The sequence below is a fragment of the Ursus arctos genome, unplaced genomic scaffold, assembly GCF_023065955.2.
Source record: "Ursus arctos isolate Adak ecotype North America unplaced genomic scaffold, UrsArc2.0 scaffold_24, whole genome shotgun sequence".
NCBI lineage: Eukaryota > Metazoa > Chordata > Mammalia > Carnivora > Ursidae > Ursus > Ursus arctos.
The window spans coordinates 6,134,681-6,154,142 of NW_026622919.1; the positions used below are offsets into that span (position 1 = coordinate 6,134,681).

General features: G+C 51.2%; 2 protein-coding genes across 4 annotated transcripts; one reads left to right on the top strand and one right to left on the bottom strand.

Moving 5' to 3' along the window:
• The first annotated feature begins 154 nt into the window (after positions 1-154).
• NT5C (5', 3'-nucleotidase, cytosolic) lies at positions 155-3,110 on the top strand. The gene is made up of 5 exons (XM_026484176.4): positions 155-546; positions 1,207-1,307; positions 1,386-1,446; positions 1,632-1,746; positions 1,865-3,110. Exons 1-5 carry the CDS (start codon positions 241-243, stop codon positions 2,023-2,025), a joined length of 744 nt encoding a protein of 247 aa, XP_026339961.4. The 5' UTR covers positions 155-240; the 3' UTR covers positions 2,026-3,110.
• ARMC7 (armadillo repeat containing 7) lies at positions 2,236-18,223 on the bottom strand. 3 transcript variants are annotated; one of them, XM_026484177.4, is made up of 3 exons: positions 17,866-18,223; positions 17,628-17,771; positions 2,236-4,010 (listed from the first exon to the last, which is right to left on the bottom strand). In XM_026484177.4, the coding sequence occupies exons 1-3, from the start codon at positions 17,954-17,956 to the stop codon at positions 3,649-3,651; spliced, it is 597 nt and encodes a 198-aa protein (XP_026339962.3). In that variant the 5' UTR covers positions 17,957-18,223; the 3' UTR covers positions 2,236-3,648. The 3 variants fall into 3 exon arrangements, with proteins under 3 accessions (XP_026339962.3, XP_026339963.1, XP_026339964.1); XM_026484178.4 differs by having other exon boundaries at positions 2,236-7,194; positions 17,866-18,204; XM_026484179.3 differs by having other exon boundaries at positions 3,870-4,010; positions 17,692-17,771; positions 17,866-18,204.
• Between the last annotated feature and the right edge of the window lie 1,239 nt (positions 18,224-19,462).

A 19,462-nucleotide genomic window follows, 5' to 3' on the forward strand; every position in this document is an offset into this window, starting at 1 on the left:
TGTTCCTGCGCCCCGCCCCACAAGCAGGGAGGGCGGTGGCCCCGGGACGCGAGGTCGGGATTCTAGGGGTGGCGCCAGCCCCACAAAGTTGAAGGAGCCCCGAGACCTTCGCAGGATTTGAGGTCGTTCCCTGCGGCGTGGGGGGCGGCGGACGTGCACGCGGGCGCGCTCTCAGGCCGCCCCGCGCCGCCGCCTGGGGAAGGCCCCGCGCACCCACAGAGCCGGGTCCCCGGGCGCCCCATGCAAATGAGCGCCGGTGCGCCCGCCCACCCCGCGCCTCCGGAAGTCGCGGGCCGGGCGCCCACCCACCTACCCCCAGCCCGTGGTCCCCGCCTGGAGTGCGCCGCAATGGCGGCTGCGATGGCGGCGCGGCGCGTGCGGCCCGTGCGGGTGCTGGTGGACATGGACGGCGTGCTGGCCGACTTCGAGGGGGGCCTCCTGCGGGGCTTCCGCCGCCGCTTCCCCGGGGAACCGCACGTGGCGCTGGAAGAGCGCCGCGGCTTTCTCGCCCGCGAGCAGTACCGAGCCCTGCGGCCGGACCTGGAGGTAGGCAGGGAGAAAGCGGGAGCGCAGCGGGTGGGGGAGGGGGTGCGCGAGTGGGGAGCCCCGACCCCACGGTGACCCCGGGAGCACGAGCCCCAACCCTACACGGCGCCCGGGAGCCGGGCATCCCTACCCGCAGGGAGCCGGGGAGCCAAGTGCCCCGACCCACAATGTCCCCGGGAGCGGGAACCCCGACCCCACATTGTCGCCAGGATCAGAAGCCCCGACCCCACAGTGTCCCCGGAAGCTAGGTGCCCGGACCACACAATGTCCCCGGGAGCGGGAGCCCCCACCCCACAGAGAGCCGCGGAGCCAGGTGCCTCGACCCCACCGTGTCTCAGGAAGCAGGGAGCCCCGGCCCCACAGTATCCCCGGAAGCAGGGAGCGCGACCCCACAGGGCACCTAGGAATGGGAGCCCTCCCCTCGGGCAAGACTGCCTCTACTCCATTTCCAGAGACACCCCCTATCTGTTTAACAAAACCCTCACTTCAGAATCCATTGTTCACCCTGGACGAGAAAGTCTGGAAGAATATTTTCCCTATGCAAAATCCTCTTCCTGTGGCTCTGATTTGGGGATGAGCCCCCCACGAATCTTGAGAGTCCTCCCTGGGGCTAGATCTGCTGGAGGCAGAAGCTGGGACAAAGAACACGGTATCTTTCAGGACAAAGTGGCCAGTGTGTATGAAGCCCCAGGCTTTTTCCTAGACTTGGAGCCTATCCCTGGAGCCTTGGAAGCCATGCAGGAGATGAACAACATGCAGGAGTGAGGAAGGGCAGAGAGGGAGGGGCGGTGGAGTAAGGGAGGGTACCAAACTAACTAACCCGTGCCCCTTCCACACAGCACAGAGGTCTTCATCTGCTCCAGCCCTCTGCTGAACTATGAACACTGTGTGGGTGAGAAGGTGCGGTTACCCCAGTACTTCGTAGCAAACAGCTTCCTAAGTTCTGATGTTTAAAATACACCAGCAGAACTGAAACGCAGGGAGTGTGGTGGGGGGGAGGGCAGCAGCATCTCTCAAAGGCTGGAGACCCCACTCCCACCTATTTACTCACTGGCCCTACTGACAGACCTGTGTCCTCACCACAGTACCGCTGGGTGGAGAATCACCTGGGGCCCCAGTTTGTGGAACGCATTATCCTGACGAGGGACAAGACGGTGGTCTTGGGGGACCTGCTCATTGATGACAAGGACACCATTCGAGGTTAGACCTGTTTTTCTGACAACCTTCCAGGCATCTGGCCTGCTGGGATTAGGGAGAGGGAGTAAAATAACCAGATTACGACTGCATCTCACTGCCTTTCTCCCGTGTCCTGTCCCAGGCCAAGAGGAGACCCCAAGCTGGGAGCACATCTTGTTCACCTGCTGCCACAACCAGCACCTAGCCCTACCCCCAACAAGGAGACGGCTGCTGTCCTGGAGTGACAACTGGAGGGAGATCATAGAAAGCAAGCGGGGGGCCAGAACAGTGGATAGTCGCTGAAGGAAGGGTAGGCAGACCAGCAGGGAACTGCAGTAGAGCTCAATGACAGGGCAGTGCCATGGCGGTGGCCCCCCGCACCGCGGAGCAGGGAGACACAGTGACCTCCATCCTCACAAGCCAGCCACCTGCAACTCAACAAGATGGCTGGCAAGGAAACATGGTGGGAAAATCACTCAGGAACCTTTCTAATAAAACACTTTTGCTCACCACTCTTTAAAGGCCTTTTATTTGGGAAAGTAAAGGGACAGGAGCCCTAGGAGGGGCAGCTGGAGAAAGGCTGATAGAAGGCTTTCTCCTCCCTCCTCATGTCCTTAGTCCAGTGGCTCCAGAACCTGCCCCACCTCCATAACCACAGACACCATCTCTCCCGCATCTGCCTTTCCTTGACCACGTTAGAGGTCAACCTTGAGGGAGTGTAGGAAGCTCCCCATTGCTCCTGAACCCCAACTTTCCATGGGGGTCCATACAATTTCCCCTGTGCTGACCGACGTACACTGTGGACTCCAAGCCACACACTTCTGTTAGTATTTGGTCCTCTGTCCCCCTTGAGCACCACTCTTGCATTTCTGAAGCCCTTCTGAGTCTAAGACTTCCGGGGAAGGGCCTCCCCTCACTGACCCAACCCTGACGGCAGAGGAGGAGGACCAGGACTTTCAGGCTGAGGCCATGGAGCTCTGAGGGAAGAAGAGTACACAGCTTCAAGGGTTTTTGCCTGTATTCTGACGTGTCCTCACCCTCAGAACTGTGGTCTTACTGCCTGATGGCTACCTTAACAGTCAATGGGCTGCATCACTAAAGAGTAGGAGCCCTGGGGTGGCTTGGTTGCTTGGGCGTCCAGCTCTTGGTTTTGGCTCTGGTCGTGATTTCGGGGTTGTGGGATAGGGCCCCTGCATCAGGCTCTGTGCTGGGTTCAGAGTCTGATTGTCCCTCTCCCTCTGCTCTTCCCCCTATTCTCGCCCACTCTTTCTCTAAAATAAATTTAAAAAGTATAGACATCTTCATCTTTGAAACCCTATGGTGTCTGGCAGATAGACTGTGTGGATAAACCGTTGATCCTGGGCCACAGAGTTCTCCAGGTTGGGGTCAACCATAGCCAGTACCCACCTGGAGAGCTTGCAGTGCAGGTCCCTAGCCTCCGTCACCCTGGAGTGGGCATGACACCTTCCCAGAGCCCCGAGCTGGCTTCTCATTTCTGTTCCTCAAGCACAAGCAATTCTAATCCCAGGCCCAGCTGCTCCTCAGGAAAAGCCCCTTCTGTAAAGCCTCTGAATCCACGGTCCCAGCTGCTTCTCCCATGAGGTTGAGAGCCTGGCAGTGGGGTGTGGGGGTGGGGGCAGGAGGCAGGAGCTTGACCTCCAGCTGGTTGAGTGCCAACCTATGGAAATGGCATTGCCTTTGCTCTCCTCCACGTGTCTCAAAGTCCGGCCTCCTCTCTCAATGCCTCTCACCATAGTGTAAATACCTGTCACGCTGAGAAAACTCACCTTTAAAATAGCTGAGAGGGCACCTTTTGGGGAGAACATGCTCAGTGGGAGCCAGGCTGCTCCTGCTCCCTGAGCCCCAACTAGGATTGTGGCCTCATCTCTAGCAGTCAAGGTATCATGGCTATGAGGTCTCCCTGGATCACGGCTGCTGTGGGGCCTCAGTCCTTGGCAGTGGGATACCCAGGGCAGAGTGAGCCTGCCAGGTGCGGGCTTCTGCCACCTGGCTTGGGGAACAGAAGTCTTCCAGGAAGATCTGGGCCAGGTTCCGGAGCCGTGTGTTGGCCGAGAGAGAGAAGCGCAGCATGCACTGGACCACGGGCATAGCAGTCAGCTCAGGGTGGGAGCCAGAGCCCGGTGAGCTCAGGTACATGATCGTGGTGACAGCAGATAGCACGGTCTCCTCGTTGGGACTGGACAGGCAGTTGATGATGAGTGGGATGCCCCCCGTCTGCAGGATGTGCTCCTTGTTGGCCCTGTCTGGGCACAGGTTACAGAGGCCTCCTGGGGAAGAACAAGGGGAGACTGGATGCCCCAGGCCTGTGCATCCTCCCACCTGCCCTCCCAGCTCCTCTCTGCCCACTTTGTCCCAGGGATAAGACATCCAAAGTCCATTCTGGTATCCATCCCTTCAAGGCTCCTGAAGGCCTGCCTGCCTGCCACAGCCTAGCTTTCAAGAAGTGGGTACCAATCCCTTTCCTCCTTGGAACAGCCAGTTCAATGTCATTATGCTTTCCCCCTTTTTTTTTTAAAGCAAAAAAAAAAAAAGACACACACACACACACACACACAAACAAAAAATAAAACCCATGATACATCACTTTACAGAATTAAAAAACAGGGGTGCCTAGGTGGCTCAGTCAGTTAAGTGTCTGCCTTCGACTCGGGTCGTGATCCTGGGGTCCCGGGATTGAGCCCTGCATCTGGCGCTCAGCGAGAAGCCTGCTTTTCCCCTTCCCACTCCCCCGCTTGTGTTCCCTCTCTCACTGGCTCTGTCAAACGAATGAATAAAATCTAAATAAATAAATAAATAAATAAATTAATTAATTAATTAACGTGGGTAAGGTGATGATTTCACACATGCCAAAACTTATCAAACTGTATCCTTTAAAGATGTACAGCTTATTATATATCAATTATTTCATAAAAGCTGTTAAAAATACTAGAAGCCAAATTATAAATCACTTTAATTCTACCATCTAACATTTGCTTTTCCTTCCTCAACTTCAAAATACGTGAATACATATAAACATTTAATAAAAATGTGATACTTTCCTGTTTTGTAAGCCAGCTTTTTTCATTCAGCAATGGATTGTACAACAATGGCATCATTTAACGGCTGTGCAGTGCACTACCTTATGGATGCAGTGTAATTTATTAAGAGGCTAGAGCAAGGGGGGACAGTTGGGGGCTGGCAGGGACATGCCTCTTCCAGGGATAGGAGTCTGCTGGGGTTCGGCACTGCCGCCCCCTCCCTCACAGTACCTGGGTCAGTTTAAGTCCTGCTATAGGGAAATGTCTTTAAAAGTTTAATCCATTCGGCCTCTAGGGACTTCTCCCTGTGCTAAAATCCAAATTCCCCTCTGAGGTCTTCATGGCCCTGTGCCACCTGGTCTGGTCCTTCTCTTTCTCCCTGTCACTTGCAGCCTCAGCCTGTCCCTGTGACCTTCTGGCCCCAGATTATCACATGCTGCCTCCCTTTTGCTGGTAACCAACACTTCACGGCTCCCACACCAGTAAGGTTCCCCTGGAATACCACCCCACTCCCGACTCTCTCCATGTCTAGGACACTCCCCTCATCCCTGCATGCTACTTTCTTCATATGCTTAGAACCCTGAGAAACCACCTGGCAGGTTTGTCTTCTTCCTCACGAGCTGCCAAGCCCCACTAGAAGGCAGGTGCCTGGAGGTCAAGACCATGGCCATCTTATTCCCACCAGGTCCTTGGTGCAAGAGGCGTTCCACAGCTACTTGTTAGAAGGGCTGTACAGTGGTGAGCTGCGGAAAAGGGCTGAACTGCAGAGGGCCGGGGCCTGCACCATCGGCTCCCTGAGATGTTGCCTACCATGGACTTCTGCAGTTCTGGGATCCGAGCTGTGACTCAGAGCACCCCTGAGGGAAGGAAGGAGCTGAGGAGCACTCCTGGAATCACAAGGCAAGGGAGACAAGGCACTCTGTCCTCCCTATGGGACACACAAAGGCCTGACCTGCTGATACTACCTCACAGCTGTTCACCTCCGTGGAGCCCTCAGCACATTCTGGGGCATCCTGCTGACTGCCTTCCGTACTTGCTGTCCGTCCCTGTCACTGGACACCGTAAGGCAAGGCCCTGCTCTCTGGTTTACCTCAGTATCCCAGGCACCTGCAACTGTGGATGCTCACTGGCCACATGCTGGGAACATAACTGAACCCCATGAAGTGTTACTATCACCCCGATTTTAGTGGAAACAGAGGCTGTTGAGTAAGTCGTCCAAAGTCCCAGAAGATGGGAAGCCTTATGCCACAGTCAAGGGACAAGTGGGAATGCTCTGGCAGGCCTCTGGCTTCCCGGACACATCCACACCATCTCTTCTGAATTTCAGCAGTGAACCAGCCTCCTACCCACACTGTAGATTAACTGACTGGGGGCAGGGGATGGGATTTATCTCTGCTGTAAAGTATGATAAGATGAAGTCTGAGTCACCCTTGGCCAGTGAGTCATCATCACACAGAGATGAGCCTGGGCGGGACACCGCCACCCAGGCTGGGGGATAGTCAGATGGGATCTGCTGGAGGGTGAAGGCAGGAGGAGGTCTCAGGACAGCTGGCCCCATCTGCTCCCCAATTGTAGACCTAGGAAGTCTCCAAGGATGGATCTTATGCCTGTCCGAGCTTGCCACTGCCTGGGGCCCAACCACAGGGCATTCTCCTCCACCTGCTGGCAGCGATCCTCAGAGCGGAAAACAAGAGTGAGCGCTTGCAAAGAGAAGGGCTTCAGCGGGCAACGAGTCTGAACGGAAGCACCCAAAATGGATCCAGGAGACCCATGAGAAGCTGAGGCCACAGCTACCTGAGCTCTCCCCCGAGTCTACTTCCGTGAGCCTGCCCTGAAGAACGAAGGAGGGCTACAGGAAAAGAGGAACGCAACAACTGGAAGCTTCCTAAATAATGCCCAGCAAGAGCAAACCGGTTGGACCCAGTTGGGTATGTCGTATGATGGCAAATGATACAATTCTTAAAAAATCACGTTTTCAAAGAGTATTTAATATGGGAAAATGCCTGCAACATAAGTTAAGTAGGGAAAAACGTCACCAAATTGTATGTAGGATAAAACTGCAATGAACGAGTTCGGCAAGATGTCAGCTCTTCTGAGAGCCTTCCACGACCACCCTCACCACCCCTCTCCCCAGCGCTCTCCCCTCATCTCCTTTGTGTCTCCTCTTCACGCCTGAGCTATCTGTCAGGTTTACTAAAGGCTGCCCCACTAAACCACTCCCAGCAGAGGGGGATTGTCTTGTCTCATTTAGCCGCCTCAGCCTGGGATATAGCAGATGCTCAATAAATGGACAGACACGTTAACGAAAGACAAGCTGCAGACACAGCAACAGGTTAACAATGCTTATCTCTGGGCAGCGGGATCAGGAGTCACTTTTATTTCCTTTATTTTCCAAGTTTACCGCCACAGAAATGTCCTGTTTGTTTTGTGTTTTCTGTGGAGAGGAAACAGGGTAGAAAATGTAATTTTTATAAGCAGGAAAGGGATTTTTTTAAAGACTCACTTATTTGAGAGAGAGAGAGAAAGCACGCACATGTGCATGAGCAGTAGGGGCAGAGGGAGAGAAAAGGAGAGAACCTCAAGCAGACTCCCCTGAGCCTGGAGCCGGACCCGGGGCTCGATCCCAGGACCCTGAGATCATGACCTGAGCCGAAATCAAGAGCCGGCCGCTTAACCGACTGAGCCACCCGGCTGCCCTAGAAAAGGATTTCTTTTTAAAAGCTAAATTTCATTTAGAAAGTAAAACTCACCAAATGACACCATTAAAAAAAGTAAAAGGATAAAAGGAGAAAATATTAATAAATTACATATCTGAAAGAGGACTCCTTCCAGAATATATATTACTGCCTATCGAGAAAAGATGAACACAATGTAAAAATGAGTAGGACCTGAATAAACTCTGCTCAAGAAGAGCGACGCATGACAGTGTGCTCGTCACTACTTCTCAGAGAAATGAAAATCCAAACCCCCACCGGGTGGCTGCACACACCTCCTGTAACAGCTGAAACAAAACACGCGGCCGAGACTAAGGGCTGGTGGGAGGTGGGGGTGCTGGAATTCTCACACGCCGGTGGCCAGGAGCCTCACACGCCGACGTTGAACATACACCTACCCTATGACTCAGCAATTACACTTCTACCTGAATCCAAGAGAAAGGAGGACCTATGTCCACAAGAACCCTTGCGTATGAACATTCGTAACAGCTTTATCCATCAAGGCTCTCCACTAGAAACAAATCTTCATCACCAGGTGAACCGATGAACCAACTGCGGCATATTCATACGAAGATGTGAGCTCACGACACTGTAACAATATGCGTGAATCTCGAAAACACTGAGTGAAAGAAACCAGACACAGGAGTCCATCCTGTGTGATTCCACTAAGACGAAGCCCCTGAAAACAGGGACGCCGGGCTGGCTCAGTTGGTGGAGCAAGCAAACCTGATCTGGGGTCGCGAGTTCAAGCCCCACAATGGGCGTGCGGATGACTTAATTTTTTTTTTTTTTTTTTTTGAGAGAGCAGGCGTAAGAGCACGAGGTGGGGAGGGCCACAGAGGGAGAGAGAATCTTAAGCAGGCTCCATGCTCCATCACCCACCAAAATAAAATCTTAAAACAACAACAAAACAGGCAAAACCCATGGGTTAGAATAGTGGTTACCTGAGGGTAGAAGACACTGACTGGGAGATGGTGTGAGGGACTTTTCTGGGGGAGATGGAAACACTATCTTGATTTTAGTGCCGGTTACATAGGTGTACATATACCTTAATGAATTTAAAAATCCATCAAACTACACTGGGTGTTGTATGGAAGTCTTGAATCACTGTATCATATACCTGAAACTAATATTTCACTGAATGTTAACTAACTGGAATTTAAATAAAAACTTAGGGGCGCCTGGGTGACTCAGTTGTTACGCGTCTGCCTTCAGCTCAGGGCGTGATCCCGGCGTTCTGGGATCGAGCCCCGCATCGGGCTCCCTGCTCTGCTGGGAGCCTGCTTCTTCCTCTCCCACTCCCCCTGCTTGTGTTCCCTCTCTCACTAGCTGTCTCTCTGTCCAATAAATAAATAAAATCTTTAAAAAAATACAAAATAAAAATAAATAAATAAAAACTTAAAAAGTTCAAGGGGAAAAAAACGTCAAATTGACACAAGATATGTGCACTTCTCCATATGTTGATGGTGTGCCATCTTAAACCACGGTTACCAAACAGAAAGGAGAACAAGTTCTGACTGGCTGATGAACACGTTTTAGACAAACCAGACAAGACACAAAGAGAACAAGGGGCAAAAGCAGGGCCCTTCTAGGCACAAGGAACCAAAGAAATCCCCAGGAGAGGCAAAAGAGAAAACCCCAACTACAACCGTGGATGAGAACGCTGGAGGCTCAGAGAGGTTACGCAGGTGACCTCAGGTCACATAGCAAGTAGGGCATTGCTGCTGAGACAGGAGGGTCTAAGGATTGTTCTGGGGATTAAATGAGGTCATGCCCGTAAGTGCTTAGCCAGCAGCTGGGGGCTGGGCAAGCCCTAGGAGACAGCGGCCCAAGACTACTCCATCTGATGACTCAGCCGCCCCGGGGCGCTGGGCTGGCTGCGGCCCTGTACCAGATAAAAATCTTCATTTGGGACTATTTGTTCTTGGGTTTTACTTTAGCATCTTGAAAACCCGCTCTTCCTGAAATTTAAGGGTTGAGGGGTAGAACAGTGTATAGTTACCACTATGTATAAAAAGGAGGGGAACAGGGTGAAAGGGATAGAGATGGAAGAGAGACTTCTCTCAAAATACCTTGTATACAGTTTTGACTTGAATCATGAATGTTTCCCATCATAACAAACATCAAATTAAATCAAAAAGAAGAGAAAACATGGTTTTTCATACTTCTGACCTATATTTCACTTCTGGGAACTTATGCTACTGGTATACCCTTCCAGGGGAGAAACGGCATACGAATAAGGTTATCCATAGCAGCACTGCTTGGGACAGCACATGGAAACAACCTGAATGTCCACCCCTAAGGGTGGCTGAACACCGGTCCCTGGGTGCCAGGGAATGGCATGCAGCATTTGCAAAGAATAAGGCAACTCTTTGTGGGCTGATACTGCAGGTGCACCAAGACATGATGCTAAGTTAAAAAAATAAAAGCAGAATATACATATTCTCCACACATGCAGAACCTGCAAAAAAACAAAAAAATAAAAAAACAAAATACAGATTTGTCTGTAAATTCTGAAAATATCTCTGGGAGGATATAAAAGAAACTAGCAACAATGGTTGCTTCCAGAAAGGGCTGCAGAGGGAGTTACCATTCACCACATTCTCTTCTGAATTCTGTACCATGTGAATTAATCATGTATCCACATAAATTAACACATACACACACAGACAAGGTGTGCTTGCGCCCAGAAATCAGAGGAAGGGGAACTGGTCTCTGCAAGTCTGGGAGGAAAGGCAGAGGCTGGCTGCCCTGCCCAGCTACTGTGGAAGGGAGCAGTGAGGTGAGAACACTGACATCACCTCCTTTCTATAAGGGGAATCCTGCCACAGATGGATAGCTGAGGAATTTTTTCTTTTTTCTTCTTTTTTTTAAAGTAAACTCTATGCCCAACGCGGGGCTCGAACTGACGACCCCAAGATCAAGAGTTGTATGCTCTACCAACTGAGCCACCCAGGCACCCCAGAAATTATTAAATTATTATAAGTCAGGAAGGTGTCCACCTCTGATAGGAAAGAGAACTGGATCGGAAAGGGACATTTGGGGCTTTTGGATTGCTGCCATTATTTTAGTTCCTGACCTTGTTGCTGCTTAAGTGGGCATTTGCATTCTCTTTGCTAAACTCTACCTGTACGCGTCAGCCCTCTTCTGCATCTGTGGGTTGCAGGTATGGGCGCTGTGCCAGCCTCTGGGGCTATAAACAGGGGCATGGTTGGTCCACATCTACTGTGTGCTGGGAGGGGGACGGTGTTTAATCACATTATTTAATTCTCTCCCCATTTTACTGATGAAGAAACTGAGGCTTAGAGAAACTGAATCACTTTTACCAGTCACCTGGGTCCTCAGTGGCAGTACTGGGATTCTAACTAGATCTGCCCACCACAGAGCCCTTGCTCCAACCTCCATACTCTGGGGCTTCCCTGTACCTCCTTCTCTCACTGATGAGTTAGGCTCCAGGGAATAGACATCCAGGGGTTAGACATCTTTCTCCTTAAAAAGGAATTCCTCGGGGTGGGGGGTGGCTCAGTTAAGCATCTGCCTTCGGCTCAGGTCATGATCCCGGGGTCTTGGGATAGAGTCCTGCATCAGGCTCCCTGCTCAGTGGGGAGTCTGCCTCTCCCTCTCCCTCTGCCCCCCACTCATGCTTGCTCTCTTTCTCTAGTGTTCTCTCTCTCTCTCAAATAAACAAATATTTTTTAAAGATTTAATAATTTCTAATTAACAAGCGGGAACTTTTAAATTTTTAATAAAAAATAATTTTAGGGGCAGCTGGGTGGCTCAGTTGGTTGAGCATCTGACTCACTTGATTTCAGCTCAAGTCATGATCTTGGGATCATGGGACTGAGCCCTGTGTTGGGCTCTGTGCTCAGTCTGCTTGTCCCTTTCCCTCTGCTTCTCCCCCTGTTCACGCTCTGACTCAAATAAATAAATAACATCTTAAAAAAATTTTTTTACAATATATATATATCCCTACTATATTAATACTATAATTCACTTCTGCCTATTTTTGGACTTTATGTAAACAGAGTTACAGTGTATATACCATGTGTCTAACATCGTTTGCTTAAGGTTATGTTAGTAAAATTACTGCATGTAGCTACAGATTGTCTATTTACCTTGCTAAGTAAGGAATATTAACATCCCACGTCAGTATCCATTATATTACTGACTGTTTCAAGTTTGGGACTGCTACAGATAATGCTGGTAGTGACATTTTTGCACGTGTCTGGATGTGCATGCCCCCTAACCCTATGAATGTAACTGCTGGGTCAGAGAGTGTGTCTATCTTCAATTGTATTAAATATTGTTTTCCAGAGACAGCTGAGGATTTATCTACCAGCCTTTTTCTGAGCACCACCACCATCTGGTGGCAACTACATATATTGCAGGAAATAGAACACAGGAAAACAATTTAACATGAATTCAGGGAGGCCACCTACTTGAACCCTGCTTTAGTAACAAAACTGCCAAGTATTCAGTGACATTCTAGGATTCAACCAGTTTTCATGGAGGCAGGTAATTCTCTCCTGGTTCCGTTCAATCTCCATACAGCATCTAGAATGGCGCAGGTGTGCAGAGGCTGCATACAGAACACCTGAGAGTCAACCCATGGTGTTTTGGGCAAACATTCCCAAATCAATGCCAAAGGCTGTCTGGGTTTTTATTTGGCGCAAGAGCCCCAAATTCTTTCACTCATTTGGGTATTTACTGAGATCCTGGCTTTATATCTGGCCCTCCATAACTCTCCCACTCCCATCCTCCACCCTCAACAAGGGCCAACCAGTACGGCCTTCCAGTGGCAGTCTCCCTTAGATGCCAAATGTGGCCTGGATGGTGAGCACCACCATTAGGAGCAGGGATGACTTCCCACCAGAAGCATCTCAAGGATAGTGCGGAAATGCAAGGTGTAGTGGAAAGAAAGAACAAGAAAAGACAACACTCTGGAGTTTGAGCCTTGGCTCTGCCAACTAGGGCCCCTGGGCACAGAATTTGGATCCAGGAAGAATGGGTAAATGCCTGGCTCCAGTCATCACTAACAGTGGGAGCCTCAGGCAACGGACCTAACCTCACTGAGGAGTTGTTTCCTCACACGTAAAGACAGCTTAGTACTACTGGCCTTGTGGCTGATGACACATTCAGAGCCCTTACAGGACGACAACCAAAGGGTAAGTAAAATAGCTCTACAATTGTTCTAAATGGACAAATCCACAAAAGCAAAGGACAAGAAAGGGGAAAGTACAAAGACTCAAAAAGCCCTGTGTGTTACCAGCAATCACCGTAACCAGATTCTTCTTGAAGGCTGCAGGGGTGTCTGAGGGGTCACAGGAAGATGGCCCCCCACAGAAAGTCAACAGTCAGGCACAGGGGCTCACCACTGCAGCTTTCAGCCCTCCGCGCAGGCGGAGCCGCCTGACAGGAGAGGTCTTATCTCAGCTGAAAGCATCAGCACCACCCGGAAGGACGCCTGCGATCGTGCTGGGCTGCTAGACCCACAGACGGAAGCCTGCATTCTGACCCTGACCCACCACTAACCAGCTGAGGGGGGTGGTCTATGCCTCAGTCTCCTCATCAGTGAAATGAAGGGTTTGCAGTGCCTTTCAAGCTCTCACAGTCCACAATCCTAAGAATAGGGAACTCCTCTGTTCTCTTCTAGAATCTGACAGCCTTGGTTTTCCCTCCCAGGCTGGCACTCTTTAAACCTTTGGCCAACCTGCTCATCCTTCCTACGCCTCAGACTCCTTATGGAAAATGGAGGTTCTGAGCACACCTAACATTTAGTGTGTCTCAGAGTCAAAGGCGACAAAGCACAAAACCCAGTACCTGGCACACAGAGGGTGGTCTATAAACGCTAGCTATTCCTACAAGTCCTTCTAAGCCCCAGAGCACCAGCTCTGTAACTGCGGCGCCCGTGCACACATTAGAGCTGGCTCCCTTCACCGAATGCTACCCGGACACTTGATGGGAGGCTACTGATCGACCTTCATATTTTTCCTATCAGCCAATGATGTTTTTCCAAAAGGAAAGAATCCCTAAAGCATGTGGGTGGTTCTCTTGAAGGACAGAATGTCATCCCACCTCACCTCTTTGGGAGATGAGGGAACTGTTTATCCTCAAAAGGGCCCGAACACCAGTCCCTTGGGGGGAGGCCTAGGGGATCCAGCAGCTGCAGACACTTTGTCTCATTTAATTCTCTCAACAATTCTGTGAGGCAGGTACTGACGCTGCCCCACCTGACAGATGACGGAGAAAGGAAATCACATGCCCGGGAGAGCGAGGACTTGAACCCAGACCTGCCTGACCCTAAAGCCCAGCTCTTATCAAACTCGCTAGGCTCCTTGCCAACCAACAGACGCTGGTTTTGGTTATGCGAGCCCGAGGTAATCTAAGCCAGCTCTCCTCTCTGCCCTTACTCCAGAACCAATCCCACTCAGAGCTACAGCACCGAGTCCTGGCCAGTACTCTGCACCTTCTGGGCCCTTCCCTGGCCTTCCCCAGAGATAAGCGAAGCTGAGCTCTGCCGTCTGGAGATACAATTTCAGGATTGCCACCAGAGATGAAAGAGCTGAAGCTACAAAGCACAGCATGGAGCCTGTTAGCCAAATAAGCACCTGCCAGTGCTTCCCATTCAGGGCTGGTGACATGAAGAGAAAAGGGAATGACAGCAGTAACAAAATATGCATCTAAGTACGACTGGAACCCTCCTGGTAAGTCATGCACAATAAATACAAGAGAAATTTACTCTGCAGACAATCCCATGGAGGGATTCAATGCTGAGAAAGCGACGACACTGGGGATCAGGAACCTTGTGCTGGTGGAAGGAGAGGAAGAGAAAATGAGGAAAAGTGGCAGGGAAAAAGGAAAACTGGTGATAAGGATACTAAGAAAGTGACCAACCAGGCCAAGTACCTTCATGGAGACACAGCCACGCATACACCCACTTCTGCTCCCTACAACAGGCCTGCGACGTAGGGCAAGCACAGGTGAGGAGAGGAGTCTCAGAGAAGGGACAGACAGATCTTGTCCACAAGAATCAGCTAGGAAGAGGAGAAGCTGGGACCGCGGGCTCTGGGTCCGGGGCTGGGTCACCCACTCTGGGAAGCTGCCCAGGAGAACAAGAACCCAGGCCAGGCCCAAGTCTCCAGCTCAGCCGACCAGAGTCTTAGAGTGCTCTTGCCCTGAGCAAGTTACTTCCTGATCCTGCAAAAACCTTTTGTGGGGGACTGCTTTTTTTTTTTTATTTAAAGATTTTATTTATTTATTTGACAGAGAGAGAGGCAGCGAGAGAGGGAACACGAGCAGGGGGAGTGGGAGAGGGAGAAGCAGGTTTCCCGTTGAGCAGGGAGCCCAATGTGGGGCTCGATCCCAGAACGCTGGGATCATGACCTGAGCCAAAGGCAGACGCTTAACGACTGAGTCACCCAGGCGCCCCTGGACTGCTCCTTTTATACAAGTTTTCTCCAGTCCAAAGTTTGAGTTGGAGGAGCTCTGTCACTCCTAGGTGGAGGTTATGCTTCCCATGGGCCACTGTCACCACTCAGATGGCAGAAGCTGGGGAGCAGAGGGAGGGGATGGAGGACTTACACAGAGGAAAATCTTGAAGTGACCGATGGTTTAGGATATTTATTTAGCATAATGATCTTCCAGAGGGCCTCAGTCTGGCCCTCTCCACAGGATGAAGAGTCCAGGGAGCCCACCAGAGCCCATCCTCCTTTCTCCCATACCTGGAGCTGCAGGCCCGGAACCTGCTCGCACAGCTGCATGGGCCTCATTTCTGGGTCCTGACTCCCACGGGTGAACTCTGCTGTTGATGTGTGCAACCCCACTGCTGTGTGTACACTCCTAAGTCCAAGGAGCGGCCACAGGGCAGGCATGAATACACCCAGCATGTCCACACACATGGGTGAGATCTATTGTGGTGTGAAGAGGAGGGATGCCCCAGCCACCCCAAATAGTAGAGGCCAGCCTGGATAGTCTTGTTTTTGTTTTTTTTTAAGATTTTATTTATTTATCTGAGATAGAGAGTGTGTGAGCACATGAACTGGGGGAGTGGCAGAGGAAGAGGGAGAAGCAGACTCCCCACTGAGCAGGACCCTGGGATCATGACCCGAGCGAAGGCAGCCACATAACTGACTGAACCACCCAGATGCCCCTGCCTGGATGGTCTTTCAAAATTTTACAACACACCTACCTGATGTATTCGGTGCCAAAAAAAAAAAAAAAAACGGTGTTAGTTCATTCTATCAAGGCCTTCAATCTAACTTAGGTTCCAGGAAATAAAGGAGAAAGAGAAACAAGCTAAATGACACCAGAAAGAGGCAACCGGACAATCAGGAAAAAATTAGGAAGGTGGGAAATTCTGCAGAACTGGTCTGGATCCTTCAACAATTAGCGTCATGAAAAGAGACTACTAATGGTTAAAAGAAATAATTTATGGGCGCCTGGGTGGCTCAATTGGTTAAACGACTGCCTTTGGCTCAGGTCACGATCCTGGAGTCCCAGGATCCATTGCCACACCAGGCTCCCTGCTCAGCAGGGAGTCTGCTTCTCCCTCTGATCCTTCCCCCTCTCATGCTCTCTCTCTCTTATTCTCTTTCTTTCAAATAAATAAAATCTTTAAAAAAAGAGAGAGAGAGAGAGATAATTTATGTAGTGCCTTCCTTCCAGAGAATACAATATGGAAAGAGGAAGACAGAATAACTTGACAGTGGAGAACCTGACCAACACCAACCACCTCAGCCGGGTGATCGAGGCCATGATCAACAGTGAGATGTCATGCTGACAGCACGACTCCATGACATGATGTGGTGAAACTGCACTTACTTCTGTGGCAGTCCTCCCGCTAAAACCCACAACAAGAAAAAGGCATCAGACAAATCCCAGTTAAGGGACAGTCTACAAAATACCTGACCAGTACTCCTTGAAACCACCAATGTCATCCAAAAAAGAGTAAGTCTAAGAAACTGGCATAGTCCAGAGAAGCCCAAGATGTGACAACTAAAAGTAATATAGTATCCTGGATGGGATCCTGGAATAGTAAAACGGTATTAGGAAAAAACTAAGGAAATGAATCAAGTGTGGACTTTTAATAATAATGTATCAAAGAACCTGGGTAGTTCAGCTGGTTAAATGTCTGCTCAGGTCATGATCTCAGGGTCCTGGGCTCAAGCCCAGCATTGGGCTCCCTGCTCAGCGGGGAGCCTACTTCTCCCTCTCCCTCTGCCGCTCCCCCTGCTTGTGCTCTCTCTCTCTCTCATTCTAATAAATAAATAAAATCTTTTTTTTTTAAAGATTTTATTTATTTATTCAACAGAGATAGAGACAGCCAGCGAGAGAAGGAACACAGCAGGGGGAGTGGGAGATGAAGAAGCAGGCTCATAGCAGAGGAGCCTGATGTGGGGCTCGATCCCATAACGCTGGGATCACGCCCTGAGCCGAAGGCAGACGCTTAACCGCTGTGCCACCCAGGCGCCCCAAAATCTTAAAAAAATATATTGGGCTTATTAATTCTAATAAATGTACCATACTAATGTAAGTGGTTAATAATAGAGAAACTGGGCATGGCACATATGGGGACTCTCTGTATTATCCTCGCAATTTTTCTAAAACTGTTCTAAAATACAAAGCTCATGGGGGTGCCTGGCTGGCTCAGTCGGTACAGCATGCAACTTTTTTTTTTTTTTTAAAGAGACAGAGCACATGAAGGGGGTGTCAAGAATCTCAAGCAGGCTCCACACCCAGCATAGAGCCTGACATGCAGAGCCTCACTTGGGGCTCCAGCTCCCCCAACTCGTGCTATCTCTCTCAAATAAAATCTTTAAAACTTTTAAAAAATAAAACCAGCATTCTATAATTTTTTTTCCCTCCAAGTGGCTTCAATCCATTCCCTCATTTATGATCTCATCTCTCAGTAGGAGGAAAGGCAGACATGCAGAGGGAGTCCTGCGCATTAGTTCCAGAACCGACTCAAACTGGCTGTGACCCGGGACAATGTGTGAACCAAAGAGGTGGCACAGACAGGGCTGGCACAGACATCGGGAAGATCTGCCTTCTCAACAGAGGGACTGCCTAAAAGATCCCTTTCCCAGTGACTGACCTTAAAATCACTTACTTCACCAAGTCAAACAGGTAACTGGGAGACCTGCCCCATCCTTACCAATTGCAAACTCCACCAGGGTTTCATTCTCCTCCGACAGGGAATCTAGGAATAAATCGAGGACCTGCAGCTGCCGCAGATACGGGTAGTTACTGGGATCATAGGCGAAGTTGGCGAGGTTGGCCAGTACTTGCTCCTTGGCGTCTGCGGCGGAAAAGTGGCGCTGGAGCCAGGTCCGGGGCGGCTGTCACGGCCGGACCCCTGCCCCGTCCCCTGCCCCCCACCCTGCCGCTCTCACCTTGGCTCTCCGTCTCCTGGAATTCAGTGACCAGTGCCTGCAGGTATCCCAGGCGCCCGACGTGGGGGTCTACCTTCGGCTTCTGGGCCATGGTCAGGGCGGCAGAGGCGGCCCGGGGAAGGGCAGGAGAGCGTGGGAGGTGAGGCCGGAAACAGGTTCCTTCCCTGGCTTCAGGTTCTGCAGTAATTTGCTGCCGAAATTGGAATGTGGAGGGTGGCGTGGGGTCTCAGGGCCTTGTTAGAGTTGAGCGTGAAAACCTAAATTTGGATCCGGGACACGAGAAGGAGGGAGCGGCACCACAGCGACTCAGGAACTTGATTTTCGCCTCGATTCCAGGTTTCCGGCGGAAGCCGCGCTTAGCCCCGCCCCAGAGGGCGGAAGGGACGGGTCGTGGCAAGCAAGAGGCGGGGTTGTGGCTGAGCTCGGCGCGCCTGCGCGACGCGCTTAGGGCTTTAAGGCTCTAGCTGGAGGGGATCCGCCCTCTGAAGGGTGCTGTAGGGTTAAGGTTGCTTCAAGGAGTTCCTTTAGGGCGCTTGGGAACCCAGGGGAGTCGGGAGGGCGCCCATGTGGGGAAATGTCGAGGCAGAAGAACCTCCAGACACCCTTGCACTTGGCGAGGGGGCGCAGCCCAGCCTCCTCAACCAAGGGACACCCCTTCTGGAACGCCGGCATCAGTTACCTGCACCCCGGCATGAGTCCTTTGAAACTATCTTCTGGTCTTTTCCAAAAAGCCGGGTGAGCCTGGCACCCTCTGCTCCCCAGCCCTGAGTGGGCCACCTCTGGCTAGAAATTTCAGAGTAATAATGCCCTAAGACTTTTTGCCAGCCAGGTGGAGGGGGAGCGCTAGGGGCATCCACGAGCCCCAGGACCCTTTGTTCACCCAAATGTACCGCTTTGGCCGCTCTGCGTTGTGGAGCCCTGGATGCTGAAGCCCTTCGGCCCAATTCTTTCTCAGGGCTTCTCAGGAAGGTGATGTGTGACCTAGACCTTGTAGGCACAGGGAATAGAGCACCAGGCAGGGAAATGGCCCTGCTGCAACTCCCATTGTGCTTGAAAATGTTGGGGTAAAGGGGTTTGATCTGTGAGCTTCTCAAGGTTAAGGACCACGTATCTTTGGCCCTGGGCCTGGCATGAGGGTAAAATGGCTGCCACACTCCGGCCTGCCACAACCTCATTGACACCAGGTCCCATCTCCATGGGCTCAGGTCCCTGTGGTCAGCCCTTGCCCTATGTGTACCCCTTGGGGCAAGAGTTATGACTACAATCGGTGCTTGGATACCCTGACAGCTCCACGTAGGACAGTGGCCCCAGACCTGTCATCAGGCCCTTCGGCTTCTGTAAAGAGCTGATAGAACTTGGGGAAGTAAATCTCATCCCAAGGTGGCCAGGGGCTTGTCTGCCTCTGGCTGGACAGAGCAGCAAAGTCAGGAGACAGGATGTAAGTGAGCTCTACCCTGCACTGGTCAGGAACTGCTCCAGATCCTCTCTAGAGGATTCCCAGGAAAGCAGCTAAGTGGGGATTCTGGAGTCAGATGGGCCATCCCATCCTCCCTAATTTGTCCCCCCAGAAAGGCTCAGGGGCCTTCCTCCTTGGGGA

Coding starts and splice junctions, on each gene's coding strand:
- NT5C (XM_026484176.4), top strand. CDS start 241: ATGCAAATGAGCGCCGGTGCGCCCGCCCACCCCGCGCCTCCGGAAGTC. Junction 547..1,206: donor CCCTGCGGCCGGACCTGGAG/GTAGGCAGGGAG, acceptor GGTATCTTTCAG/GACAAAGTGGCCAGTGTGTA. Junction 1,308..1,385: donor GAGATGAACAACATGCAGGA/GTGAGGAAGGGC, acceptor CCTTCCACACAG/CACAGAGGTCTTCATCTGCT.
- ARMC7 (XM_026484177.4), bottom strand. CDS start 17,956: ATGGCCCAGAAGCCGAAGGTAGACCCCCACGTCGGGCGCCTGGGATAC. Junction 17,772..17,865: donor CCAGGAGACGGAGAGCCAAG/GTGAGAGCGGCA, acceptor TTTCCGCCGCAG/ACGCCAAGGAGCAAGTACTG. Junction 4,011..17,627: donor CCTGGTGGAGTTTGCAATTG/GTAAGGATGGGG, acceptor GTTCTTCCCCAG/GAGGCCTCTGTAACCTGTGC.